This window comes from Aquarana catesbeiana, linkage group LG02 (genome assembly GCF_042186555.1).
Source record: "Aquarana catesbeiana isolate 2022-GZ linkage group LG02, ASM4218655v1, whole genome shotgun sequence".
In the NCBI taxonomy this organism is placed as follows: Eukaryota; Metazoa; Chordata; class Amphibia; order Anura; family Ranidae; genus Aquarana; species Aquarana catesbeiana.
This window is the reverse complement of record NC_133325.1, coordinates 29,487,340-29,512,460: the sequence shown is the minus strand read 5'-3', so window position 1 is coordinate 29,512,460 and position 25,121 is coordinate 29,487,340. Positions and strand designations below refer to the sequence as shown.

At 44.1% G+C, this 25,121-nt stretch overlaps 1 protein-coding gene across 1 annotated transcript in view; it reads right to left on the bottom strand.

The window, feature by feature from the left end:
- The window catches only part of XNDC1N (XRCC1 N-terminal domain containing 1, N-terminal like), a 48,523-nt gene that overhangs the window by 21,605 nt on the left and 1,797 nt on the right, over positions 1–25,121 (bottom strand). Inside the window, exons 2-6 of the mRNA XM_073612713.1 lie at positions 19,757–19,821; positions 14,523–14,658; positions 13,811–13,966; positions 4,312–4,475; positions 3,786–3,856 (exon numbers count right to left, since the gene is read on the bottom strand). Of these exons, the coding sequence (XP_073468814.1) occupies positions 3,786–3,856; positions 4,312–4,475; positions 13,811–13,966; positions 14,523–14,658; positions 19,757–19,801 (572 nt within the window). The 5' untranslated portion in view covers positions 19,802–19,821. The remainder of the gene's footprint in view (positions 1–3,785; positions 3,857–4,311; positions 4,476–13,810; positions 13,967–14,522; positions 14,659–19,756; positions 19,822–25,121) is intronic.

Genomic DNA, 25,121 nt, shown 5'->3' with positions numbered 1-25,121 from the left:
ACTCTGTCTATTCACAAAGGAAGGAAGAGGACATGAAGAGGGAGAGCACAACGGAGGGGGACAGAGGAAGAGAGAGGGACAGCGGAACGGAGGGGGACAGCGGAAGAGAGAGGGACAGCGGAAGAGAGAGGGACAGCGGAAGAGAGAGGGACAGAGGAAGAGAGAGGGACAGCGGAACGGAGGGGGGACAGAGGAAGAGAGAGGGACAGCGGAACAGAGGGGGACAGAGGAAGAGAGGGGGACAGAGGAAGAGAGAGGGACAGCGGAACGGAGGGGGACAGAGGAAGAGAGAGGGACAGCGGAATGGAGGGGGACAGAGGAAGAGAGAGAGACAGCGGAACGGAGGGGGACAGAGGAAGAGAGAGGGACAGAGGAACGTAGGGGGGAAAGAGGAAGAGAGAGGGACAGCGGAACGGTGGAACGGAGGGTGCATGGAGGATGCGGTGACAGTCAGCAGTGATCGCTTGTGGGGGAGTAACAAGCACCGATCACCGCTATATGTCACTAAAGCAGCTGAAAGCCGTGGGGGGAGAAGCTTGTAACTCCCCCATGCGCCGATCACTGCTGACTGTCAAGGTATCGGGGGAAGCATCGGGAGCATTTGCCCGAGTACATTGGGCATTGTGCATTGGGCAAATGCTCGGTATCGGTGCCAATACCGATACTAGTATTGGTATCGGGACAACCCTACAAATTTCCTTTACAGAATTGTATTGTAACTGTTCTGTCTGCCCTCATGTTGTAAAGTGATGCACAAACTGTTCACGCTATATAAATCCTGTATAATAATAATTAATAATAATAATAATAATCATCATAGGTGTATTTTAAATGATAGAGACAGAATATCAACCAAAAATCCAGAAAAAAAAAAACACACAATACAAATGTTATAAATTGAGTTGCAGTTCAGTGAGTAAAATAAGTATTGGATCCCCTACCAACCAACAATAATTCTGGCTCCCATAGGTGCTCATGTGGTACACAGATTAGTCCTGTCAATATAAGAAGGTGCTCCTAATGACAGCTCGTTATGTGTGTAAAAGACACCTCTCCACAGAATCTTTCATTTAAACCTCACCATTATGGGCAAGACCAAAGAGGTGTCATATGACATCAAGGACAAGATTGTAGACCTGCAGAAGGCTGGAATGGGCTACAAGACCATCAGCAAGAAGCTTGGTGAGAAGGAGACAACTGTTGGAGCGATTATTTGCAAATAGAAGAAATACAAAATAACCATCAATCACCCCCGGTCTGGAGCTCCATGCAAGGTTTTGCCTCATGGGTTGAGGGTGATTATGAGAAAAGTGAGGGATCAGCTCAGAACTACACGGGAGGAGCATGAATGATTTCAAGGCAATTGGGACCACAGTCACCAAACAAATCATTAATAACACAATTTGTCGCCATGGATTGAAATCAGGGATGCACCGATACCATTTTTTTTACAATGAGTACGAGTACCGATACTTTTTTTAGTACTCACCGATACCAATTACCGATACCTACCGCAATGGTTTTGTTTCAACTTCAGCTGTCAGCAATGGTATAAAGCTTTGAAAAGTTATTTACAAATAAAATAAATAGATTTTTTCAATGTGAAATGTGTAAATATATGTTATTATATATGTGTAACAATATTCACTAACAAAGCAAACAAAAAAAAAAAAAAAAGTTTTAATTGTTTATCGTTAAAATAAATAGACGTGAACAAAAGAAAAAAAGCAGGAAAATAATAATTAAATGGAGGAGAACAGGGAGTTAATTAAGGCCGATTAGAGTAAATTAAGGGTTATTAAGGGGTTAAACAGAGGAACATTTGTTCTTCCCTTTGATCTGCAGCTGAAGAAACAGAAATGTACAAAAAGAAACAATGTTTCTTTTTATTTCAGTGTTTCAGGGTTGAACAATGTTGGTAATAAACATTGCCAGCTTCAATTACCGGACGTTAACACTGAGGAGACCCACTGACAGCTCAAAGAACCGAGCCTGAAAGTATCGCTTTCAGGTATCCGTGCATCTGCACGAGTACCGATACTTGTGCAAATACTAGTATCAGTACCGATACCGAGTATCGGTGCAACCCTAATTGAAATCCTGCAGCACCCACAAAGTCCCCCTCCTCAAGAAGGCACATGTACAGGCCCGTCTGATGTTTGCCAACAGACATCTAAATGTACATTTCCGAGAAGTATTGGGAAAAAGTGCTGTGGTCAGAAGAGACCAAAATTGAACTCTGCAATTAACTTGACTCGCCGTGTTTGGCGGAAAAAAAAATGCTGACTATAACCCTAAGAACATCATCCCCACAGTCAAGCACGGAGGTGGAAACATGATGCTTTGAGACTGTTTCTCTGATAAAGGTACAGGCCAACTTTGCCGCATTGAGGGGCCAATGGAGGGAGCCACGTATTGTAAAATCTTGGATGAGAACCTTCTTCCCTCAGCCAGAACACTGAAGATGGGTTGTGGATGAGTCTTCCAGCATGAAAATGACCCAAAACATACCGCCAAGCTAACAAAGGAGTGGCTCAAGAAGAAGCCCATTAAGGCCGTGGAGTGGTCTAGCCAGTCTCCAGACCTTAATTTTATAGAAAATGTATGGAGGAAACTAAAATTTTGAGTTGCCAAGCGACAGCCAAGAAACCTTAAGGATTTAGAGAAGATCTGTAAAGAAGAGAGGACCAAAATCCCTCCTGAGATGTGTGCAAACCTGATCACCAACTACAAGAAACGTCTGACCTCTGTGCTTGCCAACAAGGGTTTCTCCACCAAGTACTAAGTCCTGTTTTGCTTGGGGATCAAATACTTATTTTACTCACCGGACTGCAACTTAATTTATAACACCGAGATCGCTCCTCACAGAGACAGAACGGGGATCTAAACAGATATCCGTTCTGTCAGGGAAGTAGAGCGAGATCTGCTGTTCCTAGTGATCAGGAACAGAGATCTCTCTGTACTCCCTGTCAGTCCCCTCCCCCCCCAGTTAGAAACACCTTCCTAGGACACACTTAACCCCTTCCCCTTGATCACACCTTCTCTGCCAGTGACATTTACACAGTAATCAGTGGCTATTTTTAGCTCTGATCGTCACTGGTCCCAAAAAATTGTCAACAGTGTCCGATCTGTCCGCTGCAATGTGGCAGTCCCGCTAAAAATCGCAGATTACCACCATTAGTAGTAGTAAAAAAAAAAAAAAAAAAAATTATAATAAAAATGGCGTAAAACTGTCCCCTATTTTGTAGACGCTATAACTTTAGAGCAAACCAATCAATCTATATACGCTTATTGCGATTTTTTTAACAAAAATATGTAGAAGAATGGCCTAAACTGATGAAGAATTTTTTTTTTTTTTTTTGTGGATATTATAGCAAAAAGTAAATCAAAATTGTCGCTCTTTTCTTGTTTATAGTGCAAAAAATAAAAACCGCAGAGGTGATAAAATACCACCAAAAGAAAGCTCTATTCGTGGCAAAAAAAGGACGGCAATTTTGTTTGGGTGCAACATCGCACGACCGCGCAATTGTCAGTTAAAGCGAAGCAGTGCCGTATCGCAAAAAAATGGCCTGGTCAGGAAGGGGGCAAATCCTTCCGGGGCTGAAGTAGTTAAAACACATCTATGATAAAAAAAAAAAAAAATATAGACCCTTTGTTTCTTTGTAAGTGGGCAAACTTACAAAATCTGCAGGGGATCAAAAAATTATTTTCCAAATAGCAACTGTGTATTTTACAGGAAATGGAACAGAAATGAATAAAAAATCTAGTACCCTATTACAACCTACCGCCTGTTGCTATCCTCTTCGTTCTGAAGTTTTCCTGGAAGCACGCCGGAGAGGAGAGATGAATTATACTCCTGAAAAAGAAACCAGGATTATAACCCTGTGTAACCGTATGTGGGGGACAATGACATTAGAGTGTAAGCTCCTCTGTTACAGAGACTGATGTGACTGGCTCAGTGAGCTCTGTACAGCACTGTGGTATATGTCAGAGCTATATAATTGTAGAATAATAATAGTATGTGACTGTGGGGGACATTAGAGTGTAAGCTCTTCTGGTGCCAAGACTAATGTGACTTATTTTGTGCTCTCTGTACAGCACTGCGGCATATGTCAGAGCTATATAAATGTATAATAGTGAGTGTGGGGGGGACATTAGAGCATAAGCTCCTCTGGTACAGAGACTGATGTGACTGGCTCAGTGGTTTCTGTACAGCACTGTGGAATATGTCAGGGCTATAGAGTATAGCAGGTGGTCTTGCTCTTTGTCCCATCAATCCTCCCCACAGCCAGGCTACAAGATAAATAATACCTGATGAGTATTGCTTTCCAGAGCGTGGTCCTGATTCTCTTCTTCCAGTGCAGATCGAAGGCGTATAAAAGACAGGCCGAACTGTGCCTGCTTGTTGAAGGGCTGACTGCAGGTGATTTGTAGCCGATCCCATTTCTCACCAGCAGTCTCTTCCAAGAAGTCACCTACAAACAAGAAGAGCATTGCAGTAAATGTAAACCCAATCACTAACATCTCATAGAGGCTTTAATTTTGTAAATGTCAATTCAAAGTTTTCAATATTTTTAAACCTGCAAATTTCATGAAAGTAATCCCTGATAATCCTGCCATGAAGATCCTTATTTAGGTACTTCCTGATGTGGGGTGCCAACACTCTGTCCCTGTCTCCCAATTCTCACACAGGCTTGCAGTGGAGACTGTGATTGGCCATTTTCACCACACACGGGGTACAGCCCACAATAAGGAATTGTGACAAACCAACCCCCTCCCCCCCATGTTTTTTTTTTTGCTTAGTGTCGATCCTCCTAGGGGCGTGGCTTCCATCAAAGGGCTGCACCCCCAGACCCAGTGAAGGTTTACAGATAAAATATTTTCCTGGAGATGGGCTTTAAAGGGACCTTCAATTGTCACCACCCTATCTTGTATTTAGGGGTGTTCTGTGGGTGTATTAGAGAGCACAATAGTGATGAATGTAAGCTATCAGCACTGGCAGACCAGCTGATGGCCACACCTTCCCTATTCCAGGGGACAGCAGGGGGTGGATCCATGACTGCCTGTGCGCTGACTTTCAGGTTGAGTGATGCTGGGTGTCATTCAGCCTGGAAGAGGGGCAGCACCCAGTGGAGTCAGGGCACTTTCTATAGAAGACAATAAATATATGGATGTTGCCAATTTCACTTTTTTTTATTTTTTAAAGTACCACTAAACCCAGCAAATAAAATGACCAATTACACTTAATGGTAACGGTGTTTCTGGGAAGTCTTCCAGGACAGCACCCTGAGAGATGACTGGTCCCACCTGACAGGTAACACAATCAACAAAGAGGTTAAAACCCATCAGACCAGAGAATCTTATTTCTCACTATCTTGGCGTCCTTTAGGTGTTTTTTTTTAGCAAACTCCATGTGGGCTTTCATGTGTTTTGCACTGAGGAGAGGCTTCCGTCGGCCACTCTGCCACAGTGATCTTTGGGTTCTTCTTTACCTCTCTCACCAAGGCTCTTCTCCCCCGATAGCTAAGTTTGGCCTGACAGCTAGCTCTAGGAAGGGTTCTGGTCCTCCCAAACGTCTTCCATTCAAGGATTATGGAGGCCACTGTGCTCTTAGGAACCTTAAGTGCAGCAGAATTTTTTTTTGTAACCTTGGCCAGATCTGTGTCTTGCCACAATTCTGTCTCTGAGCTCTTCAGGCAGTTCCTTTGACCTCATGATTCTCATTTGCTCTGACATGCACTGTGAGCTGTAAAGTCTTATATAGACAGGTGTGTGGCTTTCCTAATCAAGTCCAATCAGTATAATCAAACACAGCTGGACTCAAATGAAAGTGTAGAACCATCTCAAGGATGATCAGAAGAAATGGACAGCACCTGAGTTAACCACTTGCCGACCGCCTAACGCAGATATACTGCGGCAGAATGGCACGGGTAGGAAAAATCACGTACCTGGTACGTGATTGCTTGCCGCGGACGGGGGGTCCGATTGGACCCTCCCCCCCCAGTGCCCGAGGCGGTCGGCTTCTGTCTGGGAGCGTTCAGAGATGAGGGGGAGGCCATCCATTCGTGGCCCCCCCTCGTGATCGCTCCCAGCCAATGAGAATCTTCCCCTGCCTCTGTATAGTACACAGAGGCAGAGGAAGTGATGTCATCTCTCCTCGGCTCGGTATTTTCCGTTCCGGTGCCGAGGAGAGAAGACATCCGAGTGAGTTACACCAACACACACAGTAGAACATGCCAGGCATATTTTACACCCCCCGATTACCCCCTGATCACCCCTCCACCCCCCGTCACACTGACACCAAGCAGTTTTTTTTTTTTTTTCTGATTACTGCATTGGTGTCAGTTTGTGACAGTTAGTGTGGTAGGGTAGTTATTGTTAGCCCCCTTTAAGTCTAGGGTACCCCCCTAACCCCCCCTATAACGTTTTAACCCCTTGATCACCCCCCGTCGCCAGTGTCACTAAGCAATCATTTTTCTGATCGCTGTATTAGTGTCACTGGTGACGCTAGTTAGGGAGGTAAATATTTAGGTTCGCCGTCAGCGTTTTATAGCGTCAGGGACCCCCATATACTACCTAATAAAGGTTTTAACCCCTTGATTGCCCCCTAGTTAACCCTTTCACCACTGATCACCGTATAACTGTTACGGGTGACGCTGGTTAGTTAATTTATTTTTTATAGTGTCAGGGCACCCGCCGTTTATTACCAAATAAAGGTTTAGCCCCCTGATCGCCCAGCGGTGATATGCGTCGCCCCAGGCAGCTCCAGGTTAGCGCCAGTAGCGCTAACACCCACGCACGCAGCATACACCTCCCTTAGTGGTATAGTATCTGAACGGATCAATATCTGATCTGATCAGATCTATACTAGCGTCCCCAGCAGTTTAGGGTTCCCAAAAACGCAGTGTTAGCGGGATTAGCCCAGATACCTGCTAGCACCTGCGTTTTGCCCCTCTGCCCAGCCCAGCCCAGCCAAGTGCAGTATCGATCGATCACTGTCACTTACAAAACACTAAACGCATAACTGCAGCGTTCGCAGAGTCAGGCCTGATCCCTGCGATCGCTAACAGTTTTTTTGGTAGCGTTTTGGTGAACTGGCAAGCGCCAGCGGCCTAGTACACCCCGGTTGTAGTCAAACCAGCACTGCAGTAACACTTGGTGACGTGGCGAGTCCCATAAGTGCAGTTCAAGCTGGTGAGGTGGCAAGCACAAGTAGTGTCCCGCTGCCACCAAGAAGAAGACAAACACAGGCCCGTCGTGCCCATAATGCCCTTCCTGCTGCATTCACCAATCCTAATTGGGAACCCACCACTTCTGCAGCACCCGTACTTCCCCCATTCACATCCCCAACCAAATGCAGTCGGCTGCATGAGAGGCATTTTCTTTATGTCCCCCCGAGTACCCCTACCCAAAAAAGATGTTGTGTCTGCAGCAAGTGCGGATATAGGCGTGACACCCGCTATTATTGTCCCTCCTGTCCTGACAATCCTGGTCTTTGCATTGGTGAATGTTTTGAACGCTACCATTCACTAGTTGAGTATTAGCGTAGGGTACAGCATTGGACAGACTAGGCACACTTTCACAGGGTCTCCCAAGATGCCATCGCATTTTGAGAGACCCGAACCTGGAACCGGTTACAGTTATAAAAGTTACAGTTACAAAAAAAAGTGTAAAAAAAAAAAAAAAAACACAAAAATATATCAAATAAAAAAAAATAGTTGTCATTTTATTGTTCTCTCTATTCTCTCTCTATTGTTCTGCTCTTTTTTACTGTATTCTATTCTGCAATGTTTTATTGTTATTGTTATTATGTTTTATCATGTTTGCTTTTCAGGTATGCAATTTGTTATACTTTACCGTTTACTGTGTTTTATTGTTAACCATTTTTTTGTCTTCAGGTACGCCATTCACGACTTTGAGTGGTTATACCAGAATGATGCCTGCAGGTTTAGGTATCATCTTGGTATCATTCTTTTCAGCCAGCGGTCGGCTTTCATGTAAAAGCAAACCTAGCGGCTAATTAGCCTCTAGACTGCTTTTACAAGCAGTGGGAGGGAATGACCCCCCTCCCCCCACCGTCTTCCGTGTTTTTCTCTGGCTCTCCTGTCTCAACAGGGAACCTGAGAATGCAGCCGGTGATTCAGCCAGCTGACCATAGAGCTGATCAGAGACCAATGTGGCTCCAAACATCTCTATGGCCTAAGAAACCGGAAGCTATGAGCATTTTATGACTTAGATTTCGCCAGATGTAAACAGCACCATTGGGAAATTGGGAAAGCATTTTATCACACCGATCTTGGTGTGGTCAGATGCTTTGAGGGCAGAGGAGAGATCTAGGGTCTAATAGACACCAATTTTTTCAAAAAAGTGTACCTGTCACTACCTATTGCTATCATAGGGGATATTTACATTCCCTGAGATAACAATACAAATGAAAGGAACAGTTTAAAAATAAGATAAAAAAGCAAAAAAATAATTAAGAAAAAAAAAAAAAAAAAAAAAAGCACCCCTGTCGCCCCCTGCTCTCGCGCTAAGGCAAACGCAAGCGTCGGTCTGGCGTCAAATGTAATCAGCAATTGCACCATCCATGTGAGGTATCAACGCGAAGGTCAGATCGAGGGCAGTAATTTTAGCAGTAGACCTCCTAGGTAAATCTAAAGTGGTAACCTGTAAAGGCTTTTAAAGGCTTTTGAAAATGTATTCATTTTGTTGCCACTGCACGTTTGTGCGCAATTTTAAAGCATGTCATGTTTGGTATCCATGTACTCGGCCTAAGATCATCTTTTTTATTACATCAAACATTTGGGCAATATAGTGTGTTTTAGTGCATTAAAATTTAAAAAAGTGTGTTTTTTCCCCAAAAAATGCGTTTGAAAAATTGCTGCGCAAATACTGGGTGAAAAAAAAAAAAAAAATGAAACACCCACCATTTTAATCTGTAGGGCATTTGCTTTAAAAAAAATATATAATGTTTGGGGGTTCAAAGTAATTTTCTTGCAAAAAAAAATATTTTTTTCATGTAAACAAAAAGTGTCAGAAAGGGCTTTGTCTTCAAGTGGTTAGAAGAGTTGGTGATGTGTGCCATAAGCTTCTAAATGTTGTGCATAAAATGCCAGGACAGTTCAAAACCCCCCAAATGACCCCACTTTGGAGAGTAGACACCCCAAGTTATTTGCTGAGAGGCATGTCGAGTCCATGGAATATTTTATATTGCGACACAAGTTGCGAGAAAGAGACAATTTTTTTTTTTTGCACAAAGTTGTCACTAAATGATATATTGCTCAAACATGCCATGGGAATATGTGAAATTACACCCCAAAATACATTCTGTTGCTTCTCCTGAGTACGGGGATACCACATGTGTGAGACTTTTTGGGAGCCTAGCCGCACACGGGACCCCGAAAACCAATCACCGCCTTCAGGCTTTCTAAGGGCGTAAATTTTTGTTTTCACTCTTCACTGCCTATCACAGTTTCGGAGGCCATGGAATGCCCAGGTGGCACAAAACCCCCCCAAATGACCCCATTTTGGAAAGTAGACACCCCAAGCTATTTGCTGAGAGGTATAGTGAGTATTTTGCAGACCTCAGTTTTTGTCACAAAGTTTTGAAAATTGAAAAAAGATAAAAAAAATGTTTTTCTTGTCTTTCTTCATTTTCAAAAACAAATGAGAGCTGCAAAATACTCACCATGCCTCTCAGCAAATAGCTTGGGGTGTCTACTTTCCAAAATGGGGTCATTTGGGGGGGGGGGGGGGGGGGGTTGTGCCACCTGGGCATTCCATGGCCTCCGAAACTGTGATAGGCAGTGAAGAGTGAAATCAAAAATTTACACCCTTATGCCCTGTACACACGGTCGGACATTGATCGGACATTCCGACAACAAAATTCATGGATTTTTTCCAACGGATGTTGGCTCAAACTTGCATACACACGGTCACACAAAGTTGTCGGAAAATCCGATCATTCTGAACGCGGTGATGTAAAACACGTACGTCGGGACTATAAACGGGGCAGTGGCCAATAGCTTTCATCTCTTTATTTATTCTGAGCATGCGTGGCACTTTGTCCGTCGGATTTGTGTACACACGATCGGAATTTCCGACAACGGATTTTGTTGTCGGAACATTTTATAGCCTGCGCTCAAATTTTGTGTATCGGAAAATCCGATGGAAAATGTGTGATGGAGCCCACACACGGTCGGAATTTCCGACAACAAGGTCCTATCACACATTTTCCGTCGGAAAATCCGACCGTGTGTACGGGGCATTAGAAAGCCTGAAGGCGGTGCTTGGTTTTCGGGGCCCTGTACGCGGCTAGGCTCCCAAAAAGTCCCACACATGTGGTATCCCCGTACTCAGGAGAAGTAGCTAAATGTATTTTGGGGTGCAATTCCACATATGCCCATGGCCTGTGTGAGCAATATATCATTTAGTGACAACTTTGTGCAAAAAAAAAAAAAAAAAAAAGTGTCCCTTTCCCGCAGCTTTTGTCAAAATATAAAATATTCCATGGACTCAACATGCCTCTCAGCAAATAGCTTGGGGTGTCTACTTTCCAAAATGGGGTCATTTGGGGGGGGGTTGTGCCATCTGGGCATTTTATTGCCTTCAAAACTGTGATAGGTAGTGAGGAGTGAAATCAAAAATTTACGCCCTTAGAAATCCTGAAGGTGGTGATTGGTTTTCGGGGCCCCGTATGCGGCTAGGCTCCCAAAAAGTCCCACACATGTGGTATCCCCATACTCAGGAGAAGCAGCTAAATGTATTTTGGGGTGCAATTCCACATATTCCCATGGCCTGTGTGAGCAATATATCATTTTGTGACAACTTTTTGTAATTTTTTTTTTTTTGTCATTATTCAATCACTTGGGACAAAAAAAAAAAATATTCAATGGGCTCAACATGCCTCTCAGCAATTTCTTTGGGGTGTCTACTTTCCAAAATGGGGTCATTTGGGGGGGGGTTGTACTGCCCTGCCATTTTAGCACCTCAAGAAATGACATAGGGAGTCATAAACTAAAAGCTGTGTAAATTCCAGAAAATGTACCCTAGTTTGTAGACGCTATAACTTTTGCGCAAACCAATAAATATACGCTTATTGACATTTTTTTTACCAAAGACATGTGGCCGAATACATTTTGGCCTAAATGTATGACTAAAATTTAGTTTATTGGATTTTTTTTATAACAAAAAGTAGAAAATATCATTTTTTTTCAAAATTTTCGGTCTTTTTCCGTTTATAGCGCAAAAAATAAAAACCGCAGAGATGATCAAATACCATCAAAAGAAAGCTCTATTTGTGGGAAGAAAAGGACGCAAATTTTGTTTGGGTACAGCATTGCATGACCGCGCAATTAGCAGTTAAAGCGACGCAGTGCCAAATTGTAAAAAGTGCTCTGGTCAGGAAGGGGGTAAATCCTTCCGGGGCTGAAGTGGTTAAATATATGAGTGTCACAGCAAAGGGTCTGAATACTTAAGACCATGTGATATTTCAGTTTTTCTTTTTTAATAAATCTGCAAAAATATCAACAATTCTGTGTTTTTCTGTCAATATGGGGTGCTGTGTGTACATTAATAAGGAAAAAAAAATTACTTAAATGATTCTAGCAAATGGCTGCAATATAACAAAGAGTGAAAAGGGGTCTGGAATACTTTCGTCCCCACTGTGTGTGTGTGTGTGTGTGTGTGTGTATGTATGTCAAAATAATACATTTTTAACATTGACTAATTTGATTAACCATGTCACACATACCTCACTCAAAGTCCCAACCCTCCTTTTTACGTATTACGTATAGATATAGAGATGGAGGCGTATGGCCCTATACGCCTCATTTAAAGTCCGCAAAAAAAAAAAAAAAAAAAAAAAACCTTTAGTTCATTCATCCCAAAGCTGTTCAGTATGGTTGAGGTCAGGGCTCTGTGCATGTCACCCAATTCCTTCACACCAAACGTTGTCTTCATGAATCCTTCCATGTAGATAATGTCGGCAACCAGGTGAGGATGAATACAAATTCTCTTTATTTTGTCCAAGGAGTACACATGTTCCAAACAGAGCCAACACTAACGCATTTCAGACATAACCAACTAGACAGATATATAGCAGGCCAAATCCACCCCACCCCCCCCCCCAATCAGTTAACCATTAAGGTAAGCTATTATTCAATGCATCTGTCACCACAAACAATAAATACTACATATAATGGTGGAAACATGAAAGCATGGATCCATTCTGCCTTGTATCAACGGTTTAGGCTGGTTGTGGTGTGATGGTGTGGGGAATATTTTCTTGGCACACTTTGGGCCCCTTAGTATCAATTGAGTATCGTTTAAACACCACGGCCTACCTGAGTATTGTTGGTGACCATGTCCATCTCTTTATGACTACAGTGTCCCCATCTTCTGATGGCTCCTTCCAGAAGGATAATGCCCATGTCACAATCATCTCGCCACTGGACAATGAGGTCACTGTACTCCAATGGCCTCCAGTCACCAAATCTTAATCCAATAGAGCATCTTTGTAATGCAGGAGATTGGCATAATGGATGTTCAACCAACAAATTTGCAGCAACTGAATAATGTTATCATGTCACTATGGAGCAAAATCTCTGAGGAATGTTTCCAACACCTTGTAGAATCTATGCCACGAAGAATGAAGGCACTAGCAAGGTGTAACTTATAAATTGGCCGGTGAGTGTATATACTACATTCATGGTGAAATATCAATTAAGTCAGTTAAATAAAAACAGCTGCAGTCGGATAATGCACATGTAGTATTTGTTTGTTGTGGTGACAGATGCATTGAATGATAGCTTACCTTTTCTCCCCAGCAGAGTACATAATGGGCAAATGACTAATTGTGATCCCAGATGGGGGGAGGGGGGGTTGGCTTGCTATGTATCTGTCTAGAGAGAAAAGGCAAGCTTTCATTCAATGCATCTCTCACCACAACAAATAATAAATACTACGTGTACGTTATCCAACAGTACCCATCATGAACATATTAGGTTCTTGCAGCTTTTTTTTACTTAACTGGCCTAACTGATATTCCACCATGAATGTAGTATATATGTATTTCTCTATTTTATTTTGATTCAATATGTGTTATTATATGTAGTATATATTGTTTGTTGTGGTGATAGATGCATTAAATGATAACTTGCCTTTTTACCTTGATGGTTAAATGATTAATTGTGATCTCAGCGGCGGGTGGGGTTGGCTTGTTATATATATATATGTCTAGTTGGTTATGTCAGACGAACTATGAGTAAGGCCTTGATAGGCTAAAACGCGTTAGTGTTGACTCTGTTTGGAACATGTGTACTGCTTGGATGAAATAAAGATAACTTTTGTTTATCCTCACCCCATTAGGAACATTATCTGCATGGAAGGACTCTTGTGTTGTGGGGTGGAGACCGCAAGTCAGGCACAGTGAGTGGAAACAGTCGGCCCCAATTGCATGATTGGGTTGCAGTGCCGTTATCTTGTATGTCTGTTTGGATGTCTTTATGGAGCTGGCTTTCTACACAGCAACAGACATGCTGGAACAGAAAATGGTCTTCACCAAACTTACCACAAAGCTGGAAGAGCACAATTGTCTACAATGTTTTTCTACGGTGTGGCATCAACAGTACCCTTCACTGGACACTCCTAAACCAAGGAGGAGCCATATAGTAGATGTGATGGTCAGGTGTTCAACCGTTACACAATGGCAATGGAAACCCATTGCTAAAGTGGGACTCAATCACCAATGAATCGTTCCCGTAAGGGATGAACAGAGTCAGATTGAGATTTCTTATTGGCTCAATTTTACCTTCTTTAAACATCCGGACCCCTCTGGCGTTCTTCTCCAGTTTAGAGTCTGCTGGGGACATTAGGGTGGTTGTAGGTAGCAGAGGGACAAATGGTTTACCTACAGGCCCACTGGAGCGGCCAACATCAATCTGCAAGAAGGCTGATCCGCTGTTTCCTGCAACAGAAGACATGGAATACACAGATCTATGAAACATATAGAGGACACACTGGGATGTATGAACATGCTAACATGCTGACTAGAAGAACATAATAGTGTTGGGAGAAACCCCCCCCCCCCCCCCCCCGACCAACTTTGTGTGTTCCTGCCCCTTGGGGTGTCCCCAGCCGCATCTGAATGTTTCAGCACCTTCAATTTTATTCTCCATAATACAAGATAAATAAGCTCAGGGAACTCAGCCCAGGGATGGTGGGAACCCCTCATAATGGCTACAACAGTTGTGCAGACCCAGGAACTTAGGTGGGGATGTTGGAAGTCCCTCAAAGTAGGCACAGCAGGTGTACAGAATCAGAAATTGAGTGCAGGGATGGTGGGGCCCCTCATAATGGGCACAGCAGATGTGCAATGCAAGGATGGTGGACTGTCAGGGCTTTTAACTTTCCAACATCTACCAAACACCAAAATATCCCCTTTGGGCAGGAATACATTTTAAACGTGGTTCCCTTGCACACCCCACAAACAAATGAGAAATTATCTGCTATGAGTGACTTACCCACATCAATAAAGGCAATATGACTGGCTCGCTCTAACTGCAGCTCAACCTTCAGCTGGCGGCTGCGGTCCCGGGGGCAGTTCAGCCACGGCTGGATGTTGTTACTCAGAAGGTTGTCCACAGGGTGCCTGGGATCCTGAAATGGAGACAACGAAATGCCAGACATCAGAAAGAACAGACAACATGTTATTAGGGGGGATTAGAGGTTTAAGGCCCAAGGGGCCAAACATGCAGTCTCTTGGTATTTGCTGTGTGGCCCTGTGGTCAAAGTGGGAATAATAATTTGTAATTGCAGGATCTCTAGTAGTCATATGTCCTCTGCCTCCTACATTCTTCTCCAGTCTACAACCAACACTTGTAGTAGGTCTGTAGTCTCTGATCATCTACCATACTATCTCTGACAATTTCCTGTAGTATGCTAACAGTCTCTGACAATTTCCTGTAGTATGCTAACAGTCTCTGACCATCTCCTGTAGTATGCCTGCAATCTCTGACCATCTCCAGTAGTATGCCAACAGTCTCTGACCATCTCCTGTAGTATGCCTGCAGTCTCTGACCATCTCCTGTAGTATGCCTGCAGTCTCTGACCATCTCCTGTAGTATGCCTGCAGTCTCTGACCATCTCCTGTAGTATGCCTGCAGTCTCTGACCATCTCCTGTAGTATGCCTGCAGTCTCTGACCATCTCCTGTAGTATGCCTGCAGTCTCTGACCATCTCCTGTAGTATGCCTGCAGTCTCTGACCATCTCCTGTAGTATGCCTGCAGTCTCTGACCATCTCCTGTAGTATGCCTGCAGTCTCTGGCCATCTCCTGTAGTATGCCTGCAGTCTCTGACCATCTCCTGTAGTATGCCTGCAGTCTCTGACCATCTCCTGTAGTATGCCTGCAGTCTCTGACCATCTCCTGTAGTATGCCTGCAGTCTCTGACCATCTCCTGTAGTATGCCTGCAGTCTCTGACCATCTCCTGTAGTATGCCTGCAGTCTCTGACAATCTCCTGTAGTATGCCTGCAGTCTCTGACAATCTCCTGTAGTATGCCTGCAGTCTCTGACAATCTCCTGTAGTATGCCTGCAGTCTCTGACCATCTCCTGTAGTATGCCTGCAGTCTCTGACCATCTCCTGTAGTATGCCTGCAGTCTCTGACCATCTCCTGTAGTATGCCTGCAGTCTCTGACCATCTCCTGTCGTATGCCTGCAGTCTCTGACCATCTCCTGTCGTATGCCTGCAGTCTCTGACCATCTCCTGTCGTATGCCTGCAGTCTCTGACCATCTCCTGTAGTATGCCTGCAGTCTCTGACCATCTCCTGTAGTATGCCTGCAGTCTCTGACCATCTCCTGTAGTATGCCTGCAGTCTCTGACCATCTCCTGTAGTATGCCTGCAGTCTCTGACCATCTCCTGTAGTATGCCTGCAGTCTCTGACCATCTCCTGTAGTATGCCTGCAGTCTCTGACCATCTCCTGTAGTATGCCTGCAGTCTCTGACCATCTCCTGTAGTATGCCTGCAGTCTTTGACCATCTCCTCTCGTATGCCAACAGTCTCTGACCATCTCCTCTCGTATGCCAACAGTCTCTGACCATCTCCTCTCGTATGCCAACAGTCTCTGACCATCTCCTCTCGTATGCCAACAGTCTCTGACCATCTCCTCTCGTATGCCAACAGTCTCTGACCATCTCCTGTAGTATGCCAACAGTCTCTGACCATCTCCTCTCATATGCCAACAGTCTCTGACCATCTCCTGTAGTATGCCAACAGTCTCTGACCCTCTGATGTAGTGTGTCTACAGTCTCTGACAATCTCCTGTAGTATGCCTGCAGTCTCTGACCATCTCCTGTAGTATGCCTGCAGTCTCTGACCATCTCCTGTAGTATGCCTGCAGTCTCTGACCATCTCCTGTCGTATGCCTGCAGTCTCTGACCATCTCCTGTCGTATGCCTGCAGTCTCTGACCATCTCCTGTCGTATGCCTGCAGTCTCTGACCATCTCCTGTCGTATGCCTGCAGTCTCTGACCATCTCCTGTAGTATGCCTGCAGTCTCTGACCATCTCCTGTAGTATGCCTGCAGTCTCTGACCATCTCCTGTAGTATGCCTGCAGTCTCTGACCATCTCCTGTAGTATGCCTGCAGTCTCTGACCATCTCCTGTAGTATGCCTGCAGTCTCTGACCATCTCCTGTAGTATGCCTGCAGTCTTTGACCATCTCCTCTCGTATGCCAACAGTCTCTGACCATCTCCTCTCGTATGCCAACAGTCTCTGACCATCTCCTCTCGTATGCCAACAGTCTCTGACCATCTCCTCTCGTATGCCAACAGTCTCTGACCATCTCCTCTCGTATGCCAACAGTCTCTGACCATCTCCTGTAGTATGCCAACAGTCTCTGACCATCTCCTCTCATATGCCAACAGTCTCTGACCATCTCCTGTAGTATGCCAACAGTCTCTGACCCTCTGATGTAGTGTGTCTACAGTCTCTGACCATCTCCTGTAGTATGTCTGCAGTCTCTGACAATCTCCTGTAGTGTGTCTGCAGTCTCTGACCATTCCCTGTAGTGTGTCTGCAGTCTCTGACCATTTCCTGTAGTATGCCAACAGTTTCTAACCATCTCCTGTAGTGTGTCTGCAGTCTCTGACCATCAATTCCTCCAGAAAAGCAGACACCTTTCATTGGTAGAAAGACACTTGCTGGATAAAAAGTGGGAACAGGCACAATCCTGTCATCCTAAGCCTGGGAGATACAAGGGGTCAGCAACCTCAGCACTCCAGTTGTTTAAACTACAAATCCCAGGAGGCCTTGCAAGGTTCTGACAGGCAAAGGCATCAGAGGCATGATGGGATTGGTAGTTTTACTACAGCTAGAATACTGAGGTTGCCTACTCCTGGTTATAAATATATGGGACTCTTCTTTCTACTGCACTATTGCCTCATAGTCTCATTTTGCATGAAAGAGATGTGGAAATACGGGGCAATTTAGGTAACAGCGATCACAGGTCAATTAGTTTCAGTATAAATCACACAAATAGGAAACATGAAGGGAACACAAAGACACTGAATTTCAAAAGAGCCAACTTCCCTAAACTACAAACCTTGCTAAAAGGCATAAATTGGGATAAAATATTAGGAACAAAGAATACGGAGGAGAGATGGGTTTGCTTTAGGAGCATATTAAATAAGGGCATTAGCCAATGTAACCCATTGGGTAATAAATTTAAAAGAGCGAGCAAAAATCCTGGATGGCTTAACTCCAATGTAAAAATGCATATAAAAGCAAAGGAGAAGGCCTTCAAAAAATACAAGGTTGAGAGATCATCCTCAGCATTCAGACTTTATAAAGAATGCAATAAGAAATGTAAGGGTGCAATTAGGACGGCTAAGATAGAACATGAAAGACACATAGCGGAGGAGAGCAAAAAAAATCCCAAGAAATTCTTTAAGTATGTAAACAGTAAAAAATGGAGGACAGACCATATTGGCCCCATAAAGAATGAGGAAGGACATCTGGTTACAAAGGATGGGGAGATGGCGAAGGTATTGAATTTATTCTTCTCCTCAGTCTTCACGAGTGAATTGGGGGGCTTCAGTAACCAAAACTGCAGTGTTTATCCTCATGACACAACACAGGAAGCACCTCCATGGTTAACAGAGGATGGAATTAAAATTAGGCTTGAGAAACTTAACATTAATAAATCACCGGGACCAGATGGCTTGCATCCGAGGGTACTTAGGGAACTCAGTCAGGTGATTGCCAGACCGTTGTTCCTAATTTTTACAGACAGTCTATTGACTGGAATGGTACCAGCTGATTGGAGAAAAGCTTAGCACCAATATTTAAAAAGGGCCCAAAAAACATCCCTGTGAATTACAGACCAGTTAGCCTAACATCTATAGTATGTAAACTCTTGGAGGGGATGATAAGGGACTATATACAAGATTTTAGTAATAAGAACAATATCATTAGCAGTAATCAGCATGGATTCATGAAGAATCGTTCTTGCTAAACCAATCTATTAACCTTCTATGAGGAGGTGAGTTGCCATCTAGATAAAGGAAGGCCCGTAGACGTGGTGTATCTGGATTTTGCAAAAGCATTTGACACAGTTCCCCATAAACGTTTACTGTACAAAATAAGGTCTGTTGGCATGGACCATAGCGTGAGTACATGGATTGAAAACTGGCTACAAGGGCGAGTTCAGAGGGTGGTGATAAATGGGGAGTACTCAGAATGGTCAGGGGTGGGTAGTGGGGTTCCCCAGGGTTCTGTGCTGGGACCAATCCTATTTAATTTGTTTATAAACGACCTGGAGGATGGGATAAACAGTTCAATCTCTGTATTTGCAGACGATACTAAGCTAAGCAGGGCAATAACTTCTCCGCAGGATGTGGAAACCTTGCAAAAAGATCTGAACAAATTAATGGGGTGGGCAACTACATGGCAAATGAGGTTCAATGTAGAAAAATGTAAAATAATGCATTTGGGTGGCAAAAATATGAATGCAATCTATACACTGGGGGGAGAACCTCTGGGGGAATCTAGGATGGAAAAGGACCTGGGGGTCCTAGTAGATGATAGGCTCAGCAATGGCATGCAATGCCAAGCTGCTGTTAATAAAGCAAACAGAATATTGGCATTAAAAGGGGGATCAACTCCAGAGATAAAACGATAATTCTCCCGCTCTACAAGACTCTGGTCCGGCTGCACCTAGAGTATGCTGTCCAGTTCTGGGCACCAGTCCTCAGGAGGGATGTACTGGAAATGGAGCGAGTACAAAGAAGGGCAACAAAGCTAATAAATGGTCTGGAGGATCTTAGTTATGAGGAAAGGTTGCGAGCGCTGAACTTATTCTCTCTGGAGAAGAGACGCTTGAGAGGGGATATGATTTCAATTTACAAATACTGTACTGGTGACCCCACAATAGGGATAAAACTTTTTCGCAGAAGAGAGTTTAATAAGACTCGTGGCCACTCATTACAATTAGAAGAAAAGAGGTTTAACCTTAAACTACGTAGAGGGTTCTTTACTGTAAGAGCGGCAAGGATGTGGAATTCCCTTCCACAGGCGGTGGTCTCAGCGGGGAGCATTGATAGCTTCAAGAAACTATTAGATAATCACCTGAATGACCGCAACATACAGGGATATGTAATGTAATACTGACACATAATCACACACATAGGTTGGACTTGATGGATTTGTGTCTTTTTTCAACCTCATCTACTATGTAACTATGAGTGATTACCTGGGAGCTGAAGGACACAACATGCTGGATTCTGATTGGGGCCATCAGGTTCTGGAGTGAAGAGTCTGTAATCCAAAAGATTTGAGTTTTAGACTGTATCTACAGATATAAATCACCCTCACACCTTTAAAGAACCTGACACCAACGTAATAAGTTGCAGGCAAAAAACACATATAATGCAAGTATTTTAAATACCTTTTTGCACAGATATCTGCACTACGTAAAATGTTTTCTTAGAGCCCAATGAGGGACACAGGTCCCAACCCTCTGTGATCATGATCCTGGTACTGCTCTACTACAAAACTGAGGCATGCTGGGTTATCCTGGGTTGGCCTAGAGCAGGGCTTGCCAAATTTGCTTTGAATCTAGGAGCCAGCTAAAAAAGTTAGGAGCCAGTTTTTTTTTTTAACCACTTCAATACCAGACACTTTCACCTCCTTCCTGCCCAGGCAAAATTTCAGCTTTCAGGGCTGGCACATTTTGAATGACAATTGCGCGGTCATACAACACTGTAGCCATACAACATTTTACATTTTTTTTTCACAGTTAAAGCTTTCTTTTGGTGGCATTTAATCGCCACTGTTTTTTTTTTTTTTTTTTTTTTTTGCAGGAAGTATCTATCCTAGCTTCTAGCATCATATGACTCACTGATTTAGAGATACCATTGTCTCTCAGGACCTGGATTTCAACAGTCTTGCTGTTAAAACCAGCGACCATGAAGCAGGATGGTAAATCAGTGCTTGAGACCAAAGATCCTGACAATCTGGCAAAGTCTATGCCAGGAATCATACACAGTCGGTATATTATATTCTGTTGAGATAATCTGGAGCAATAAGGATTACCAGAAGGCCCTCATCTTGATCCTGCCAGACAGCAAAGAGGTTTCAGGGGATGAAAGGCTTAAATCAAGGTGTACTGATTCTTTAGAGCAGGGTTTCTCAACCAGGGTTCCATGGAAGCCTAAGGTTCCTCCAGAGGTCGCTAGGGGTTCCTTGAGCAATGAGCAGTTTCTTCCATTCAGATAAGTTCCCACTGACACCATTGATCTTTTTAGCTACCTTTAAGGGGATAATCCTTCCCAAATGACCACAAATGTAAGGAGTATTATTCCCACTACCCATCACACTAATGTATCATGAGTTGTAGATATTGTAATTTTAAGCAGGGGTTCCGTGACCAGAAAGTTTTTCTTTAAGGGTTCCTCCATGTTGAAAAGGTTGAGAAAGGCTGCTATAGTGGAACCAGAGGATCCTTTGCTTCTGTTGGGTGCATCTCCAGGTACAGAGGTCCTCCATCTAGTAAGCTGTTAAATCTGCAGGCCAGGAGGGCCACATTTATTTGGTTGGTATGCAGACTGGTTGGTGAGTTGCTGGGAATTTTCTCTGGTTTTGTCTTTCATGTGTTTGCCTTTCCGTGTGCTCCTTGCTGTGAAGACCAGTTATAGGTGGGGGCAGGGGCCATCTCTTTGTTACTGGTTGAAATTTGATCACGGGACACACTGGACACCTTTTCTGTCATTGTGCTGGGTGTCCAATGTGCCCCTGTGCCTTTGAGGATTGGGCTACCTCCCAGCCCACCTGCCCCTTATCTATTAGAATGCTTGTGCTTCCATTGTGGAGACCCTCATAAATTTAGAAAGTTAGGGACTGCAAGTGATACAGGGTGCCATAAAGAGGCCTTGTAGCTTACACATGCGTTTGCAAACGTGTGCTAAAAAAACAAAAAACAAACTGTTTTTAACGCATATTGTTGAACAGGTTAATTCAGTTGGTAAGCAGACTGGTTGGTAAGCTGAGCTGGCAATTTTCTCTGGTTTTGTCTTTCGGGCCACATCCACCACCTGCCATCTGTGACAGGTTCTGAAACACCTCCGGATGTAAGGACCAATCCCCAGAGTCCAGCTGAGATGTGAGGATATGCTCACTCTCTCTCTCTCGCTTGCCAGTGCCATCCAAATTAATCTTTATCAGATAACCTTCCAACTGAGAGGTACAGAGTTGCAGAAAAATCTGAATGTTGACTGGAAAACAAGATTTCTCCAATGTCCAAGTCATCTTGCACCAACAGGGTGCCCAAAATTCCTTTCCAGTACCAACAATATAGCATCCATTGTGAGGTTCTTCCAAAAATGAGAAAGTGAGGGGGTTCTTGACCCACCAAGCAAGAGACAACCTGGTCCTCAATTGCTCAGTCCATAGACTGGACTGACTTGTCCCACAACAATGAGTAGTGTTGTAGGAGTCTGGAGTGAAACTGGGCAAATGGGACTACCTCAAAGGATACTACCAGAACCAAAGAGCTGGGAAACTCCTGGGCTGAAGAACAAGTCTGGGAGGAGAGAGCTTGATGTTTTACCTGGGGAAGAAAAACTCTAGCTTACGCTGTGTGTAGGACTAGTCCCAGATACTCCAAGCAATGCATTGGTTAACTGGACTAAAAAAAATATGGGTCTGGGAGTGTAGAGATTGAAGAATTAAACCCAGATATTACAAATGAGTTGGATCCAACACCGATTACTGAGGTTTCAGGGTCCAGCTGAACCTCTTGCAAAGGTCTGGACAGTCAGATCTGCATTGTCCACCAGAACCTGCTCCAAAGACTTGCTGAAGAAAAACTCTAGGACTAGACCCAGATACTCCAAACTATTGGTTCCAGCGATAATTTTGTAAGGTTTAGGATCCAGCCACACCTCTGCATGGTCAGGGTTACATTGTCCAACAGAACCTGTGTCCACAGAAGCAACATAGCTTAAGGTATGAAGGCAAGGCCTCGGGTACTCTCAAACCCAATCACTGGAAGCAGGTTTAGGATCAGGTGGCTGGAGGTGATCCAAGGCACTGTAAGATAGTAGGTACAGACCAATGAGTAGAATTCCAGTTGGGCAACTCTAGGAATGAACAATGAGTCTGAAGTTTCCCCCGGAGAAGAAAAACTCTGGCTTGAGCTGTGTCTAGAACTTAACCCAGATACTTCAAGAGACAAGTTGGGTAACTCTGGATTAACCACTTGCCGACTACGCACTGTAGTTTTACTGCTACAGTGCGGGCCAGCTTTGCACAACCCTGTATATATACTGTATACGTGATTCTGCATTTCCATGGAAGGGGGCACTAGCATGTGCCACACCAGCACATGCGGTTCACTGGTTCCCGGTCAATGATTTGTCAGCGAGTGACAGGCGAGAGCTCTGTGTAGGTAAACAACACAGAGCTCTACTGACAGCGGCGATGTGCCACTTTTTGTTTCCTGCAAAGCAAGAACTAAAATCTGGCACATCCCTTAGTAAAAGCACCACACACTTAGTCAGGTCCATAAATATTGGGACATCAACACAATTCTAATCTTTTTGGCTCTATACACCACAATGGATTTGAAATGAAACAAACAAGATGTGCTTTAACTGCAGACTGTCAGCTTTAATTTGAGGATATTTACATCCAAATCAGATGAACTGTGTAGGAAGTACAACAGTTTGTATATGTGCCTCCCACTTTTTAAGGGACCAAAAGTAATGGGACAATTGGCTGCTTAGCTGTTCCATGGCCAGGTGTGTGTTATTCCCTCATTATCCCATTTACAAGGAGCAGATAAAAGGTCCAGAGTTCATTTCAAGTGTGCTATTTGCATTTGGAATCTGTTGCTGTCAACTCTCAATATGAGATCCAAAGAGCTGTCACTATCAGTGAAGCAAGCCATCATTAGCCTGAAAAAACAAAAACAAACCCATCAGAGAGATAGCAAAAACATTAGGTGTGGCCAAATCAACTGTTTGGAACATCCCTAAAAAGAAAGAACGCACCGGTGAGCTCAGCAACACCAAAAGACCCGGAAGACCACGAAAAACAACTGTGGTGGATGACCGAAGAATTCTTTCCCTGGTGAAGAAAACACCCTTCACAACAGTTGGCCAGATCAAGAACACTCTCCAGGAGGTAGGTGTATGTGTGTCAAAGTCAACAATCAAGAGAAGACTTCACCAGAGTGAATACAGAGGGTTCACCACAAGATGTAAACCATTGGTGAGCTTCAAGAACAGGAAGGCCAGATTAGAGTTTGCCAAACAACATCTACATGCCTTATACACCAGAACCTAGGGCCATTGAGGAAACGTGGCTTAAGGCTCGATTCACATAAATGCGTTTTTGATGCATTTTGCAGAAATGCATGGAAATTTTTTAACATCGGTTCCTATGGAACATGTTCACATCAATGCATTTTTGTGCCTCTGCATTTTTGGAAAGGGTCAGGGACTTTTTGTCACGCAAAATGCAGCGTTTTGCATGTAATAGAATTTTGCCGCGATTTGCGTTTTTTTTTAATTCCTTTTTTTTTTACACTGTATATAGCTGGTTGCTAAGCAACAGTGTAAAAAAAAAAAAGCGCAAAACACGGCAAAAACAATGTTCAAAAACGCAGCAAGCACCGCAAAAAGCACCGCAGAAACGCTCAAAAGCAACATGCATAGATGTGAATCGAGCCCAAGAGGGAAGGCCTCCTATACTCATAAAGTCACTGGAGGAGGGCAGTACGAATGGACGGCGCATCGAGATTCCAGTTGGGTATCATTTTAGTATATAGGGCCATGGAGGCTCATTCCAGAGCACAGGGTTATGACCGGTCCCAGCGTATGGGAACAAGGGGGATCATTCCAGTTTACAGGGCCACGGGGGTATCAGTCCAGTATAAGGGGATTGGAGCGGGGGGGGGGGGGTCGATCGGTCTGATATACGGGGGGACCCGTAGGGGGGGATCAGTCTGGTATATAAGGGCTCGGTCCGGTATACGGAGAAGGTTCAGTATATGGGGACAGTCCAGTATATGGGGACTCGGGGGGGTTGGTCTGGTATACGGGGACCTGGGGGGAAATCAGTCCAGTATATGGGGACTCGGGGGGAGGGGGGGGTTCGGTCTGGTATACGGGGCCCCGGGGGGATTTGAATACTTGCCAACAGTCCCGATTTTCCCGGGACAATCCCGATTTTGGGACCCTCGTCGCATTTTCCTTTCCCCTCTAGGCCACGCCTTAAAACGAATGCCCCACCCCTAATTATAATAAGACTCCGCCTGCATACAAAAAAAGTGTCCCTATAATTTTTTTTTTACAATGTTGGTAACTATGGAATCGGTCCAGTATATGGGGACTCGGAGGGAGGAGGGGGGGGGGCGGTCTAGTATACGGGGACAATCAGTCCGGTATATGGGGACCCGGGGGGAAAACGGTCCGGTATACGGGGATACAAAATAAGGTAGTACTGAGTATTACCAGGGAGGCAGACTTTTTAGGCTAAGAGACAGTGGAGAAGATATAGCAGTATAAAAAATATAAATTTATTGAAAAATACAAATATCTAAAAAAAACAAAATG